This window comes from Neophocaena asiaeorientalis, unplaced genomic scaffold (assembly GCF_003031525.2).
Source record: "Neophocaena asiaeorientalis asiaeorientalis breed wild unplaced genomic scaffold, Neophocaena_asiaeorientalis_V1.1 scaffold144, whole genome shotgun sequence".
Lineage (NCBI taxonomy): Eukaryota > Metazoa > Chordata > Mammalia > Artiodactyla > Phocoenidae > Neophocaena > Neophocaena asiaeorientalis.
The window spans coordinates 2,613,889-2,631,063 of NW_020175532.1; the positions used below are offsets into that span (position 1 = coordinate 2,613,889).

The 17,175-nt window shown below is 39.9% G+C and overlaps 1 protein-coding gene across 1 annotated transcript in view; it reads left to right on the top strand.

Annotated features, from left to right (window-relative positions):
• STXBP6 (syntaxin binding protein 6) overlaps positions 1–17,175 on the top strand; it is a 265,295-nt gene that overhangs the window by 205,693 nt on the left and 42,427 nt on the right. Inside the window, exons 3-4 of the mRNA XM_024769184.1 lie at positions 1,117–1,247; positions 2,182–2,347. Of these exons, the coding sequence (XP_024624952.1) occupies positions 1,117–1,247; positions 2,182–2,347 (297 nt within the window). The remainder of the gene's footprint in view (positions 1–1,116; positions 1,248–2,181; positions 2,348–17,175) is intronic.

Genomic DNA, 17,175 nt, shown 5'->3' on the forward strand with positions numbered 1-17,175 from the left:
TCTGTGGGCTTATTTGAAACTAAGAAAGAATGTAGCAGTGATGTACAGTCTTACTAGGATTGCATTCATTACAAGGAATGCTTTCTACTTTTCCTGGCTCCTTTAAGAGCATCGTTTCTATTTAAACTTACAATTCTTACAGGCAGAGCTCAGGAGGAGCTTTTAGGAAAACCCTTTTAAAATACTTAATCATGGAAGTAAGCAGACAGAGAAATATTCAGAGTGACTCTCTCCTGGTGGCTGGTACTTGACCTCTGTCCGAGAGGTGACAAGGTCCATCCTCAGCATGGAAGGGAGAACTGACTAAGGCCAGGAGGAGGAACTGTCCTGGCCCTACAGTTGTGGTGACCTCAGGAATTCATATGTGGAGAGCGGCAGGGGTTATAATCAGATGCAAACTGGATACAAACTGACTATATTTTAAAGCCAAATAGTTGGGTTTTTTGTTTTTTTTTTTTTGAGTGAAGTATTACTTCTTATCTTCTCACTAAAGCCTGGAATATTTACACTGGACTGTAACATTAGAAATATGCATTGCAGCTCCCTAGGGGAACCGGTAACCTGCACTGCCTTTAAAATGCAGCCTTTCCTAACTACCCCTACCTGATGCCTGTCAGCCCCATATGCTGCTTTCCCTGCTAGACATCATTGTGCATTTGTAGCCTCCATTAGAGGAGCCTGGTGTTAATTATTCCTGTCGTGTTCAATGTGAGTGGATGAGGGCATAAATGAAGCTGCCCTTACAATTAAAATTATATTGTAACTGCTTGAGGGTGCACGTTATAATTTCTATTTCTTTTGAGTTCACCTCTTACTAAAGGTACACATATTCATTCATTTTCTCTTTCTCTCTGTACTTATCTCTCCCTCTCCCTCCCTCCTTCCCTCCCTCCCCCCTCTTCCTCCCCCCTCTTCCTCCCCTCTGTACTCATACACATACACATGTACATACACACATATGTATATTTATCTCTCTCTATACACACAACAGATACATCAGCTTTTCTCTCGCTCTCTCATTGCACATATGTATGTAGGTATAAGATAGACACACCACTGAATGAGGACCCAAACCACCCTGCACACCCACTAATCTGATTGGTCTTTTCTTGGCAGTGACAAACAAGAAACCCACACAGGCATCCATTACGAAGGTCAAACAGTTTGAAGGCTCCACGTCGTTCGTGCGGAGATCACAGTGGATGCTTGAGCAGCTTCGCCAGGTTAATGGCATCGATCCTAATCGGGTGAGTGAACTGTCCAGTGCTGAGCGAAGGTGTTCTTTTCACACAGTGACTCTCTCATTGACCTTGGCAGGGTGATGGTTGTCTGAGTCATTTTTAACAAGACTATTGCTCTATTTCAGTTATGTGGCTAAGACTTTTGGATTCCTGTGCCCTTCTTACGGGAAATTATAAATCTTTTCATCATGTTTGATGGAGGCACCTAAGGGGATGAATATTGAAGAAGTGCTACTCCAGTAATATGTTTATCAGCCAAGTGCAAAGAGCAGAGTTCAGATAATCACATCTGTGATTATCAATATGAAAAACCGTGTTCATCGAAGCTCCATTCATCTCCTAATGCCACCAGTGATGAGGTTCATTTACCAAAAATCAAATAAATGAACTGCCCCTTAAAAATGATGTATTAGGATTCCATTGGATTTAATAAGAGAATCATTCCATGGTAGAGTTATGTATTCCAAGTAAATTCCGTTTGCTCACACACTCACCATAAAATACATCAATAATGAGGGAAAAGAAAATGTAAAATGTAGCTATATACTAAAATAGTAAGGGGTAATCTTTCCCTGCCAAAGGTGAGGGACAAGATTAATACCGTTCAGTGCCAAGAACCTAAAGGAATCCTTTCTCGAGTAATTGCGAAGGCAACGCATAGTCTGAATTCTGACACAAGTTGCTATGCAGTTAAGCTAAAGGGACTTCTGTGCTCTTAACTTCCTGGGGACATCTAAAAATGCCATGAGATTTGAGGTCTGCTTGATAGAGAGAGAAAGGTATACTCTCTGTGCACCTAGGTGCTAGTAAAGATGAGTCTTGTGATTAGGACAAAAGTCTTTGAAAGGTGTTTTAGCCTTTATGAGTCTCTTAACGTGGTGAACTGGAAGCAGCAGTTTTTATAGCTTGAGATCAGTCGTTATTTCACTGTCTTTTCCAGGATTCTGCGGAGTTTGATTTGTTGTTTGAAAATGCTTTTGACCAGTGGGTAGCCAGCACGGCCTCAGAAAAATGCACCTTCTTCCAGATCCTCCACCACACCTGCCAGCGCTACCTCACGGACAGGAAGCCAGAGTTTATTAACTGCCAGTCCAAAATCATGGGAGGTGAGTGGGCGTTTGTGTGACTTTACTCATTCTGTTTCCTTAGACGCACTTTTACATACAGTTAGGTGTTCAGCAGCGTAATTAAAGACCAGAAAAAAAGAATCCAGACGCTCAGAGCTGGACCGCGTGAGGACCACTCCGGGAGTTCATCGTATGCTAATCTAGACACAGTGGTATGTTTTCACTCTTATCCAAAAGCTGATCTTTTAAAAGGAATTAACTCCTTAGCTAAGATTCTTTGTACGATGAGAACAAACCTGTCCCTTTATTAGAAAAACCTTTCCGTTTGGTTTCTTCCCTACCATTTCATCGCAGAACACTCTCCTGGGTTGCTTTTTCCTAGTATTTCTCAAGATATTTTACAAATATTGATATGACCGTTCCTACAGATACAGTCCCTTTCTTTCAAATAGCACCTAGTCTCACATTTATTCCTTGAATGGCAGACAGAGCTGAAGTAGGATGAGTGCTGTAAGCCAGCCTTAAGGAACGAGTCCCAGCATTGGCAAGTTAATGAGAAACACTTAGAGGGTGCTTAGCACATTTCTTTTAGGTGGCATTTCTTTTTAGAGACTTGAAACTGTGCTAAAAATATAAAGCCTTGCCAGTCACTATGGGAGTTGAGGAAGAGTGTGTATATTATTGGTCTTTTCACTGACCTGTTCTCCTGGTTTTGAAAGCATCTTTTTAAAAATGTACCAACTTTGTCTTAATCCAATGTAAGTGAAGGTCACAATAGAGACAGTACACCTTCCCCTTGGGCTGTATCTATCTTTCATACGAACATGAGGCAGAATCCATTGTTCTGTCCCAACAGCTGCTACGCACACTCTCATTCTGCCATTAGTCTGCTAGGTATTGTGGGAGAAAATGCTGTCAATACTTCATTATTTGCCACTGAAGTGTCAGTGTGCCTCTTCAGTAGGAAGTTGCTCACATCATATGAACCTTGAAAGGCCTCTCTTAGATGCTGATAAAGACTCTTGTGTTACCACTTCTCTGTTTGGTCCTAGAGAAATACGAGGTGATGAGTGCATACTTTCTTCAAAGTGACTACATCCTATGGTACAAAAGTGAAAAAAATATTAGACATAGATGTTGAAAGGAAAGGAACTATCAGACACAAACCTCTTACTGTTTGGAAACCATAATGAGACTCTATCATGTCTGTGCCACTAGTGTTGTTCAAATGGATCCTGCTTTGAAAATCCAGCCTTAACAGACTTGGCCGAAGGTTAAAGCACCCAGGCTGAGGACCACAGATGGTCACATTTTCAGGGAATGGAAAATTGACCAGGCAACCCCAGCTTTCCCTCATTCTTCCTTAGGATCTTCTCTGGTATCCTAGAATCACATTTGTTTCTTGATCTTAAGTTCCTGCTATGAAACGTTTCCCCCATCAGTATCAGTACGGTCAGTAGCTTGCCCGGCTGGCCCCTAAGCAGAGTCTCTTCTAAAAAAACAGTGTGACATGTGCATTTGAAATTTCTGTTGCTCTTGGAGACAGACTTTCTCTCGAGCACTCCACTTCTCCAGGTTCCATCCTGGGAGCAGAGGGCATCAGAAGCAGAGGCGGTTCCATGGGGATGACTGCATTTCCTCAGAGTGGAAATATGAGGCGGAAGCAAGGGGGCACAGACTCACTCCTCCGTCCCCATGAGGGAAACAAGCCGCCCCCTTCCTGCGAAGGTTAGGGAGAGCTCTGGGAACTCTCCCCTAAGGGACGGCGCTAGGTAGCCCTCTTCCCTGTTGTCTCGGAAGCTCTCATTTCTTCTCTCAGAACAGGCCTTTTCATTCCTCACTCTTAGCTCATCATCCACCCACACAACATGTTAGTACTAAGTACCTACTATGAGCTAGTCACTTTGTTACGTCCTCGATGTGGAGAATCATTCTATGTTTGGTCCCTTAATAGACCCTAATTGCCACTACCCAAACCCCAGCCTGGCAGGTCCCTAACAGCCTTTCCATATGCATTACCCTCTCGAATATCCTCAGACCTTTCCACACGTTCCCACCCAGCTGCTTCTGTCATTGGCCCAGTCTTTCGATGTCTTCCACTGCCCTATGAACCCCAGATTATGCTGAGTTGAGACGAGAAGCTATATATCCATAGTTAAATTGTTGGTATGCATAGTGCGTAAAACTAAAGATTGATCTCCCGTAGTGAAAAAGATAAGAAGTTAATGAGACCAAGTGCCAGCATTGGCTCTGCCCTCTGTGACCTGAGATGTGTCTCTCATCTTCCTTAGACCTCAGTTTTCCCTGGTGTACCATATGGGGGTTAGACTAGATGACATCTACAATCTGTCAGGTCTGTCGTTTGAGAATCTGTAATTCATAAGTTATAGCTTTATTGCGTAGGTTAGTCACTTCTTAATTTAAGAATCAAATAAAAGATTTAGTGCTGTTAAATATTGCCCAGCTCTAGATTCCCAGGGAAGGCAAAAAAGTTGGAATTAGACACATTGTAATTTGTTGGCACCACAGACATCCTTAATGAGTACAGCCTGTCTTATTTAAACAGTCGCCTATCCTTGATAACAGTTGTACCAACACACCCTAGTTAATTAGCATGTTGATTAGTCTTCCTTTCTGCCAGTTATCACAATTCGGAGACTTAAAAAAATTGTGTAGTTTTCAGGTCACTACATTCTGACCCCTTTAACTTTTAGGGTACCTACCCCATCTTCAGCAAATGAGATCTATTCCAAATTTCACAAGATCTTTTGGTTTGTCCTTACGGTATGGGCCATAAGTGCTAGACACAAATGGTTTTCCATGCTGTGAAATGTGATAGATTTTGTAATTTTAGAGAACTGATGCTCCTGTTGGTGTGCTGTCCTCCATCAGGTTCTGTACATACGTTACCTCATTTAGTTTTTACAGCAGCCTTTGGAAATACAATTTATTATCTCCATTTTACTGAGAAGGAAATAGGATCAGAGGGGTAATTAAACAGCTTGCCAAGGATCGTGTAGCCTTTGTCCTCAAGTGGCAGGGCTGAGATTCAAACACAGGCCCTCACCACTCTAAAACCATCGTTTTTGGGGTCACTGAGTGGCACGCTCCAGGGAACATCATTGATATTGTCTTTGGTATGAATGGTGCCCCCTGGAGTTGTGCAGGAATTTTGGGATATATTTTAGCCAGCACATTCCTAGGTATTAAAAAAAGGAGCTAAGAGGAGAGGGCCAGAGATTATGAGCAGTTTTAACTCTTTTCCTACTTTTATTGAGGTATATGATTAAGATAATATGATGGAATCATCCAAGACCTTTAAAATCATTTTGCTTTTTGTTTTTTCTTTGTTTTTGTTCATGAGAATTTCAATATATTAAAGAGATGAAAGTGAGGCTATTTTAGTCAATGGGGAAGATGCTGGAGCCCTGGCCACTCACCAGACCTCTTAGATATTTTGTTTCTGATCTAACCCCCGTCATTGGGAAAACTGAAGGCAAGTGATTTTGAAGGACTTTTGAAGGACAAATCCGTCTGATTCCCACTGAACCATAGTTTCTTTTTTATTTTTTTTATTTTTTTTATTTATTTTTGGCTGCAGTGGGTCTTCATTGCTGCGTGCAGGCTTTCTCTAGTTGCGGCGAGCGGGGGCTACTCTTCGTTGCGGTGCGCAGGCTTCTCATCGCGGCGGCTTCTCTTATTGCAGAGCACAGGCTCTAGGCGCGCGGGCTTCAGTAGTTGTGGCACGTGGGCTCAGTCGTTGTGGCTCGTGGGCTCCAGAGCACAGGCTCAGTAGTTTGGCGCACAGGCTTAGTTGCTCCGTGGCATGTGGGATCTTCCTGGACCAGGGCTCGAACCCGTGCCCCTTGCCTTGGCAGGCGGATTCTTAACCACTGCGCCACCAGCGAAGTCCCCCATAGTTTCTTTAATACCAATTCAAATAGGATTATCATTTAAGCTTCTACAGTTTCATGAAGTTCTTCTCTTATATTTATTGATTGTGTATATTCCGTATGGCCAGGTTTTTCTTCTTGGGGAAAGTCAGTTACACAGAAATAAATTCTTTGGATTGTTTGAAATTCTGTCCTCCAAACAGGATATTTCTTTATCTCCCGAGGATAGACTGGGGAGCTTTGATCTTCTGGTGCTGGTTACAGGATCCAGGAGACGTGGCCAAAGTCTACAGTTGTGAAAACCCCCATAAATTGAAAGACAGCGGGATGCTCTAAGCAGGTGTGAAGCGGAAAGCGTTGGTTTCTTCTGCCTTAGTCAGCATCTTTTCAGCCATCTTCTCTTCTCTGGATGGTTGAAGGACTTTGTCCTCAAGCCTTGGTCATTCCTGACCTCCACCCTACCTCTCTCGTAATTCATTCAAGGTCAGTCACCTTTAGAAATACAAAGCCATTATTCACTTGCTGGGTCCCTAAGCTACCAAGTAGCCTGCAGAGAAGGAAGGGAGAGGTGTGGAGCGTCTGGCTCCTGGAATATCACACAGCATCAGGAGCGACAGGGCCCTGAAGGTGAAGGCTTGGGTTCACATAGGTCATATTTACTTTTTCTAAGATGGTAGTTTTTTTCTGTCTATAGTAAGCAGAGATGATGATATAAATGATATACTGTTATATGTGTGATAACACATTTGTACTACAAAGATGCCTTGAAGGAGTTAATCACACATGTAGAAAACTTCAGACTCTAGAAGAGAGACTTGCTTTCAAGAGAGCAACATGGTCTGCCCCAAGTGGTAGCATCAGTTTACTTATAATGGACCTGTCATATTAAGTCAAGGTCCCAAGGGGGACTTTGTTTTGCTCTCTTCATGCTTCTTGACAAAATGTGAGCAAATCCCTCATAGTTCCCCATTGCTGTTTTATTTACACTGACCTTCTGTAGTGATTACTGTCGGCCTATTATTTTTACGCCTAATTCTGTGAACTAAGGAAATCTTGAATGGTGTTGGCAACTTCTGTGTTAGAACCACAAAATAAATGCTTTGAAACCTATTTTCTTCTTTAGTGAGCGCGGTAAATTATTTGCACACAAAGAAAGTAATTTATTCCTCAAGGCAAGGTTCTGTTTAACCTGAAGCATGTCCTAGCATTTTCCTTGAATTCTGAGTCCAAACACCCTTGGCTACCTCATTCAATTACCTCTCACTCTTTCATCTGTTCTATGCGGGTCATCCTTTAGGGGTGCCCCACCTACATTGTTTGAGGCCCACTTGGTTCCATGAGCATTTACTCAGCACCATCTGTCTGACAGGTACTGAGCTACCTGCCGACATCCAACAACCAAGTAGACACCTTTGCCAACTTTACTTATGTTCCTGGAGGGACATCAGATGTAAACAGATATGAAACAATATGATACACCAAGGTGATGGCTGAGCTGCATTTTAAGGGATGGTTAACAGTTGACAGACACACAAGGGCAGGATGAAATGAGTTCTCTCTTAACTGCAACAGTTAATCTAGACAGTTTCGTTTCAATGTTATCTATATTCAGAATTTGGAACATGGCAGATTGTTTTTTCACGAAACAGGCTATTTTGCAGTGCCATGTATTTTTATCATCATCAAAGGGTATTTCTTAAGCATTGTCTGTCTATGTGCAGACCTTCAGATGATGGTATAAAGCCCAGACTTCTGAGCTCTTTTAGAATTCCAGGGACACAGATGTCTCTGATGTCTGCTTCATAGCAGGCTGGCCCTCATTTGCCCCTGCTGATTGGTATGCTAAAGAAGAACCAGATTGCTTTACTTTGGATTCCCCTGGGGTGGTACAGAATCTCAGGATTCAGACTGTGACTTTGTATGGTACTTTTCTCCCAAACAACGAAGGGGCGTATCCCTGGGCAAGGTGTGCGAACATTTCACCTTGTGAGTGTCCCAGGCATGGGCACGTGTAAGGTGAGGTAACAGATCGATGACACAAAGAGCACGTGTACGCATCCTAACAGGGCTCTTACAAAAAAAAAGTGATCGATATGGTTTTTAATCCAAATATATTAATGTAGTGCTCTAGTACAATCTATAACATTTGCCATAAGTTTTACAGTTCTTCCTCGTGTTTTAATGTTTTCTGTCACTGAATAATGGCTTTGTGGGATGTGAACTTCACCCTCGTACACATGCTCCAACCACAGGCACATTACAAAGAGTTGCTTATTTCTCAAGAATAAATTCACGTGTAATTTTGCCCCTACCACTCAAACTTCAACATACTCGGGGATGCGTGCAGACATACGCTAGTGATTATAATTCACATACCAAGTTAAATCGTATTAAAACCACCATATTGTTGCTTCTTGATGACATGTAGATGAGGGGCAGGCCAGGCTGCTTAGCTGATTCACTGTTATGAGAGGGTCAGGAAGTGTTTCTAATAGTTCTTTAGATCTAGAGGAATCCATGTCATAGTTCCTCCGGTGAGTTTTTGTTACCCTTGAGGAAATAACAAAGTAGCAAACTTCAGTTATCCTGTACCATGATACAAACATGGAAAGTGGTTTATGAGGAGCTTGCCTGAGGTCCCACAGCTAAATAAGGGCTGGAGCTAGTACCTCGGTCAAGGCCTCTCACCTATTCCCCATCCATTCAGTGGGGACCAGGACTTCCAAGTTCCCTCAATAAGCACAGGTCTTCTTTTCCTTGTATTGATTCAGCCAAGCAGAAGAGGAGATAACTCCAATTTAACAAGGTATTTATGAGGCTCAAATTAAAAATTCTGTTTGAAAGTTCTCTCTAGATGTCTGTTAATGATATTGTATACACATGCAGACTTACCCACCACTGTCTCATCACTCCGTCCTCTTCATGGCAGCCCATACCATCCTTTCCTAGACAGCGTGATATTTTATTTAAGACTTGCTTTATAGAAACTTTTTGGGGAGAGTAAGAAATTAAGAATAGAAACCAAAAATTATGCATCAATAAAAATAATGGTATAAATATTTAAACTATACAATTGGAAAAGCCCAGTCTGGGGGATTTTTTTGCTTTGGTTATTGGAGTCCCACCAGTGTAACTGCTACGTCAAACACAAGTTTGATAGATACTGTGCTACACAAAGTACTGACAACCATCTGACACTGGCTGAGCGTTCTTCGGAGCAGGACATTGTAGCAGAAGCTATGAGGTGTTTCTTGATCTGAATCTTTTATGTATGTACGTTTAAAATTTAGGATGACATTAGCAATCGTTACGTTGGGCATTTTGTGTGCTTTCTCATATTTTCTGATAGTCTATTCAATACTTCATCTTACTCCCAGAAGATGAATTAAAAGCAGATGCTTTTATTTTCAGTAAGAAAATTGAAGTAACCAAGGACTAGTTCCTTAGGTCCCATCCAGTTCTATGCGTGATATAAATGACTAGTAACTAAAGAAAAATTGGGTCACAGATGTGATTTTCTCTTTTTCATTGTTCATTGGCTGTAAGCCACATAGAAATGCATGCTGTGGAACAGCTGGTGGGTTATGGTTAGTTGTCTTGAGCCAGAGTGACTTTGTGCATTAAGCGCTTTGTGAATCATCTCTCTCCACCAAAATCTTGAACCAAACCAAAGCTACATAAAGGGGACTTCTGAGGTATCATTTATTGGCATGGCAAGGATCATGAACATATTTTGTCTTTCCCATGGTTAAACAATCTGCAGTAGACGAGAGCCATTTCTACTTTCAGAACCAACCAGAACACATAATTGCACAACTTGATAAAGTGAAAAGAGCACAGACTAGATTCACTTACCCCTGTTTCTGATGGCATCACTCGTTAGCTCTGTAACCTTCTCCAAGCTGCTTAACTTACACTCAGCCTCTCTGTATCATGGATAGCAACGTATACCTTGAAGGAATGGTGTGGGGATTAAAAGGAATTTTAAAATATTCAGTCAGATGGGATTTTTGCAAAGTGCCAGTACACGTCTGAATATCCTATTAAAAATTACTATATGCCTATTCATAATATTACATGATTTCTTCTAGGATATTTGTCAAAAGCCCTTTCTTATGAAAGGAGTAAGAAAATATTCTTAAACTTTCCTAATCCACGTTGGCCATAAGAATTGCAAAAAAAAAAAATTAGTAATTTCGTTGTTCCAAGTGGGAAGGAGCTGAGCTATGTTATAGACATTTCAGACGTCTGGAATGCTGAGTTGTTTGCCTGGTTTATAGAATGCTGAATGTGTCGCATTTTATGTTTGACATTTATAGAATGCATGTGTTACTGCTGCCTTTACCAAAACAACAATGTTTAAAATGTATTGAGTGACACTGTGCCAGAGATCAGGGCGCATAATTCAGATCTTCTTGTAGGAAAGAAAAAACCTAAAACATGTTTTCTGAACTTTATAAGAGAATAGAAATGTTTTTTTACCACCAGCGTATCTTCAAGCTAGAATATTTCTTTGAGTCCAGTTCTCGTTACACAGCCCCAAAAGGAGACACATGGATCAGAGGTAAAATTGTTTAATATTGTTAGACGGGAAGTGGTATTTCCAAAACAGACATAAAAGGCATGCTGCATGATTCCCATACTTCTAGATTTAGAGACAAATACAACTTTTAAAAGAATTTGGGAGACAAGTTTGCCAACCAGTTTTCTATGTAAGATGTTAAAAAAAAAGCTTCATATCCAGCATCACCAGTTTCACAAAAGAAAGTTTACTTTAATACTAAAAGATACAAAGGACATAAGGGCTAGTCCTTAAATTGGAAACATTTACCTTTATGAAAAACTTACATCTGGTTCTTATCTTTCTTAGTTCACATAGACCAATAAAAACTCCGTCATTGGCATTTAAAAGTTGTTGGTCTGCTGTAACACAGAAGCATCAAGAACTAAAATGACTTGGAATTTTAGTGAAGAGAAGCTGTAAATTCACAAGAACAGTAACTGGTTCTAAAAATGGTCATTCAGTGGTTTGTCAAATTCATTCCCACTTCTGGGGGAACCCACTCAGAGCACACACCGTTTGGACAGCAGAACAGATCATCTTCAGGGTGGAAGGCCATAGTCCTATTCCTTCCCTGGAACAGAGGTAAGGAACTTGTGCATAGTAGCTGAGAAACCACCCAGGAATATGAGATTTCTGAAACCTTTAGTGAAGGAGTCAATGAAATGGCCTTTTTTCTCCCATTATATCCTAGGCTTTTAAAAATTTCAGCCTTGTATCTGATCATCAAAGTAAGACTGAGCTGCTAAATTCATCATAAGTAGTTATTTCAAATTTGGACATTGATATAAATCTGAATGTGGAGACTTCAGATTTCTAAGACCAAACATTTTTCACCCTTCTATTTGCAATATGCCTACCCAGGGTTGGGTTTATTAGGTGTCTGCAAGAAGCAAGAGCATTAGGATGGTCAAATTGAGGAAGCAAAATTAGAAGATGCACAGTTAAATTTGAATTTTAGATAACAATGGATAATTTTTTAGAATAAGTATATTCCATGCAATATCTGAGACAACTAAAAAATTATCCATTGTTTGTCTAAAGTTCAGATTTTATCGAGTGTCCTATATTTTATCTGGCAACCTTCATGGGCATCCCAGTTTCTAGCTACCACAACCAATATGGAAAACATAATATGTTTATTGTTATGTAGATAAATAAACTTTATGGTGGCCAATTATTAGGACTTTAAGATACATTGAGATGGAAATCTCCCAGGCATGATGTTAGGTTAGCCGTTCAAAGATACAAACAGAGAAAAGCATGAGACAGACTGCTAAAGAAGGACAATTAGAAGAAGTGAGAGTATTCATGTCTTATTGTGGCTATTCTACACAGAAAAATGCTGTGAAATGTGAATTAAAGTATTAATAAGTATAGCAATTCCACTAAAGCTCTTTTGTTACCAAACATGAGATTCCTGCTTACTTTTGCACAGGGAGGAAAGCTCAGTCCTGAGTCTGAATGTCTTTGTCTTGGTTTTGAGGAGTTAGTTTCCTGCAAGAGCAGTGAAAGGAGCCTGCCATTGACTCTTGGGGACACCAACAGACCAGAGGCTCTCATTTATGGAGAAAGAGTAAGAAGTTCTAGGGTCTCAAGAACTAGAAGCAGCTGCCACTTTAAAAATTTAGCCTCCTGGGCTTCCTGGTGGAGTAGTGGTTGAGAATCTGCCTGCCAATGCAGGGGACAAGGGTTCGAGCCCTGGTCTGGGAGGATCCCACATGCTGCGGAGCAACTAGGCCCGTGAGCCACAACTACTGAGCCTGTGCGTCTGGAGCCTGTGCTCCGCAACAAGAGAGGCCACGGCAGTGAGAGGCCCGCGCACCGCGATGAAGAGTGGCTCCCGCTTGCCACAACTAGAGAAAGCCCTCGCACAGAAACGAAGACCCAACACAGCAAAAATTAATTAATTAATAAACTCCTACCCCCAACATCTTAAAATATATATATATATTTAGCCTCCTGTCTGACCAGTCTGATGGTTTTCTCAGTAATGGGAGTGACTGGTCTAACAAGGATCCCTTGTCACACCCTGTAGCTTGCCTACAAGCTTTGGCTTATCTTTTTATACATCGTACTGACCATCTGTAGCCTCCTCTCATTGTCAGGTAAATGAACATGGAAGATAACCCTGGCTTAGCTTTTGGTTGGTTGGTTTGATTTGGGTTTTGTTCTAGCTTCAAATAACATCCAAAGGTGATGCTACTATAGGTTCCATTTACCATTCAGTGGGTCCCACCTATGAAAGGGGAAGAATGTCTTCAGTATTTTCTAACTGTGAGAGCACCTTCAGCATAAACACTTCAACTGCAAGACTTGGGTGACAGGAAGGCAATAAAGTATGTCATTATGTTGAGGTAAAATACATGTTTTAGGAAAAGAATGAGGACAAGTCTTCATTGGCCTAGGGATTTGTTTACTTTGTCTAACTTTTGAGTGGTTAAATTGTGCCTTTTAAACTTAGTGGATGCTGTTAGTGGGAAAGCAACTATTTGTTTTTCTTTTATTTAAATTCATAGTCCATGCCAAAAAGACAGTAGTGGGAATGACTCGGAGTATTTCTGAGTTTAGATACCTAAGCAGAAGCTGATTATTTACACTTTGAGAAAATCTAAATTGTCATAATCACTCATAATGCTATGCCCTATAGAAAAGAACTTTCAAGTGGAATCACTATTCCCCTCATTGAACCTGATCGAGAACATTCTGGTCAGGATCAGCTTCAAGTCCCTTATAACCCAGAGAATTAAACAGGACAGAGTATGATGGGTAAAAGGAGCATTCCATGCTTCACATATAAATATTGCACCAGATCTAATCTCCTTGTGATTATGTATACTATTATATATTATTCCCACTATCAGTGTTTCACTCCATCCATCCTATGGACCTATTTTCACAGTTGGTTGATTTTATTGATCATCTTTCCAGTTCCCATTATAAGAGGTTGAGACTTACAGAGGGGAAAAAAAGATGTTTTTCACAAGGTCAGAGTAGATTCACACATCTGTGATAAAAGCCAAAAGCCTGTCCTGATGGTTGGGTTCTAGTAATGTTAGGTTTCTTAGACACCAGGTGAAGGAGAGAAAAAACACTTGTAATTTTAAGAAAGTCTTTATGGTGTCAGTATACAATCCTTGTGTATCTTCCTTAAGCTTTTGACTTTCAAACTTGAATAAGACAGAAAATATTCTAATTGTTTAAAGGTTTACATCATTTAAAAGCGAATTGTTCATCTTAGAGTTAAAATATATTTTTTCTATCCACAGTATGTTTACCATCTTGGCCATTTGTGTTAGTTTCCTAGTGATGCTGTACAAAATTATTACAAACTTAGTGGCTTAAAACAACACAAATTTATTATCTTCTAGTTCTGGAGGTCAGAAGTCTGGAGTGGGTCTTCAGGCAGCGTTCCTTCTGGAGGCTGTAGGGAAGAATTTGCTTCCATGCCTTTTCCACCTTCTAGAGGCTGCTTGTATTCCATGGTGTGTGGCCTGTTTCTCCATCTTCAGAGTCCCCAGTGTAGCAACTTCAAATCTCTCTCTTTGGCTTTTACACTCCTGCCTCCCTCTTATAAAGACCCTTGTGGTTATATTGGGTCGACACAGGTAATTCAGGATAATCTTACCATCTGAAGACCCTTAAGCACAGCTGCAAAGTCCCTCTTACCATGTAAGGTAACATATTCACGGGTTACAGGAATTAGGATGTGGGCATCTTTGAGAAGCTGGTGTTCTGCCTACGATAGCATTTTTCTAAGAGCTATAATGTACACGATTGTATAATACTGTCCTACATTTAATTATTTTCCTTTCATAAGATATACTTTTAAATACTACCTATAGACTGTATTACTTGTACTAATCTATTATAATTTAAGACATTTAGAAACACCTAAACTTTTTAGGAAAGCCTAGTACTTAAGTAGCTGAAAGGTCTTGCTATGTGCTAGATTATCCAGTAGTTCCTTGCTTTACCAACTGGGATATTTGTACCTTTCTCTTCACGTAAGGAATTGATTTTCCTTAATAATTACACAGGTTCTTTACAAGTTCCTAGGAAGTCTTAGTATTTAAAGTTTTTGATGATGAAGATGTTGTAGGCCATTTGGTTTTGTTAAAAGTCATCCTTTTCCTTCGTATTTCCCTTCCTGCATCCTCAGAAAATGATCCTAATGCCCTACTTGTAAATACCTTGGTGGTATTCCTCTTGAGACTGACAGTCCCTCTTCAGCTTTGATATAAAATGTCAAGGTCAAATATATTTAACACATACTCATCAGACAAGTTCACATTGGCTGGTTGGATTTAGCTCTTTAATTCAGCATACATTTAGAAGTGATCTAACATGAGCCCCTGAAATGCAATTCGAATATTAATTCAACAGTTTTCTGTATTGCTTAGGGTGTGTGCTTCTTTCCCTGTGGTGTTGTTTCTTACACCCTGTCTTCCCAGTATGGTATGTTAGACACTAAAAAGAAAAAGACTTTGCACAGATCTGGGTTTGAATTTCTGATCTGTCATTTACTGTCTGTGGACAAGTTACTTAAACTGTAAGCTTGATTTCCTCTTCTTAAACGGAATAATAATGCTTATTCCATAGGGTTGTTATAAGATTTTAAATAAGGGCATGTATGAGCATTTAGCATGGTATATAGGGAGTACTGTGGAACGTAGTGGTAGCTGTTATAATTAATAATTATATTAATAGAACTATTTTTTTCTTTAAATTCTGCCTTCTTGCTATTGTCCTTCCTTCCCTCCTATTCTGAATAGAATCTGAATTCCAGTCAGACACAGAGGAGGGAGTAGAAATACAGAGATATATAGCTTTCAAAGTGTCCCTTACATCAGATACAGTAGAGGTACAGTCATATGTATTTGTATTTGCATTTTTCTTCTAGGAAAAAAAGCCAGCTAATGGTGATAACACTGATAGTCACCGTATGGAGTTCCTACTATATGGCAGACAATTCTTTTAGTTCACATTAATCCAAAAAAGTCATCATTGTTATCCCCATTTACAGGTGAAGAAACAGGGTCTCCTAACGTTACTTAACATGCCTAAAGTCACATAGATAATAAAGGAAAATCAAGATTTGAACCTGTCTATTCCTAAAACCTACCTTTCCGCCTTTCCCGTTAGAGAAAAGTAGAGAAACTCTTCAAAGGTATCACTGATGCATGTTTTTGTCTAAAAGTTCCAAGTGTTCCTCCAACAAAATGAGATTCTATTCTCATTTCATCAGCAATTAGTATAGTTCTTGACATTGGTCAATACTGTGTTTTCAGGATAACATTTGAATTATAGCATTCATTGCTTTATCACTGTTAAGTTATTTTCCAGTCAAGTGTTTGATTAAGTTCACTTTCCTAATGCTGCCCTTTCTTATGGTGTTTCAGATCTATTTTCTTTTCCTCTAGGAACACATCTTTGAAATCATATTATACTTAAAAAAGAAAATGCAATATTATTTGTTGAAATATAAGATATACATAAACTTTCAGGAATACATATGTTATATAAAGTATGGTACATTTATATTCAACTCTTGTGCATAATAAACACTTCTAGGCCAGCAACATGCACAGGAAATTAAGATGGAGTCCTAGGTAAGGCAGCCTTTGAAAATAGATTATGTATGTATCTTGTTTTGGGAAATAAAAGACTTGGAAGAATGTGTTAAAGCTTTCTTCAATGCTGATTAAGAAAATTCCAAAATTAAGCCTTCCGTCTTTTGGACTATTATACTTCTCAGCTTCATCCTTTAAAAGCTGAGTAAACACAAGTACAAATAGCTGGATTTCTTTCTGATTAAGATTAGGTTAAAAGCTGCAGAAATTTTAAGTTCTAATACAGATAAAAATCAACAGGACCAGTGAGTTACTACTGCTTCTCAACCCTTTTTTTTTTTTCTGTTAAGAAATGGAAATTGAGGCGACTTCCCTGGTGGCCCAGTGGTTAAGACTCCGTGCTCCCAATGCAGGGGGCCCGGGTTTGAACCCTGGTCAGGGAACTAGATCCCACACGCATGCCGCAACTAAAGAGTTCGCATGCCACACCTAGAAGATCCCACATGCTGCAACAAAGATCCCACACATGGCAATGAAGTTCCCACATGCCGCAACTAAGACCCAGCACAGCCAAATAAATAAATAAATATTTTTTTTAAAAAAAAAAGGTAAATTGAAATTCATCATTTGGGTCCATCTACTTTCAATTAGCCAGGCCTAGGTAAATAAGAGAATCTATCAGTAGGATATAATCAGCTTGTTCTTTGTTTGCTGGTGAGAACAAATGGAAAAATAAGTATTATCACTGCTGAACATTGTAGAATTTTTGGATTGTTATATTGATAAAAATGAATGTTTTAAAAATTGACTCTTGGTGCAGTTTGATGTGAATTCACATTT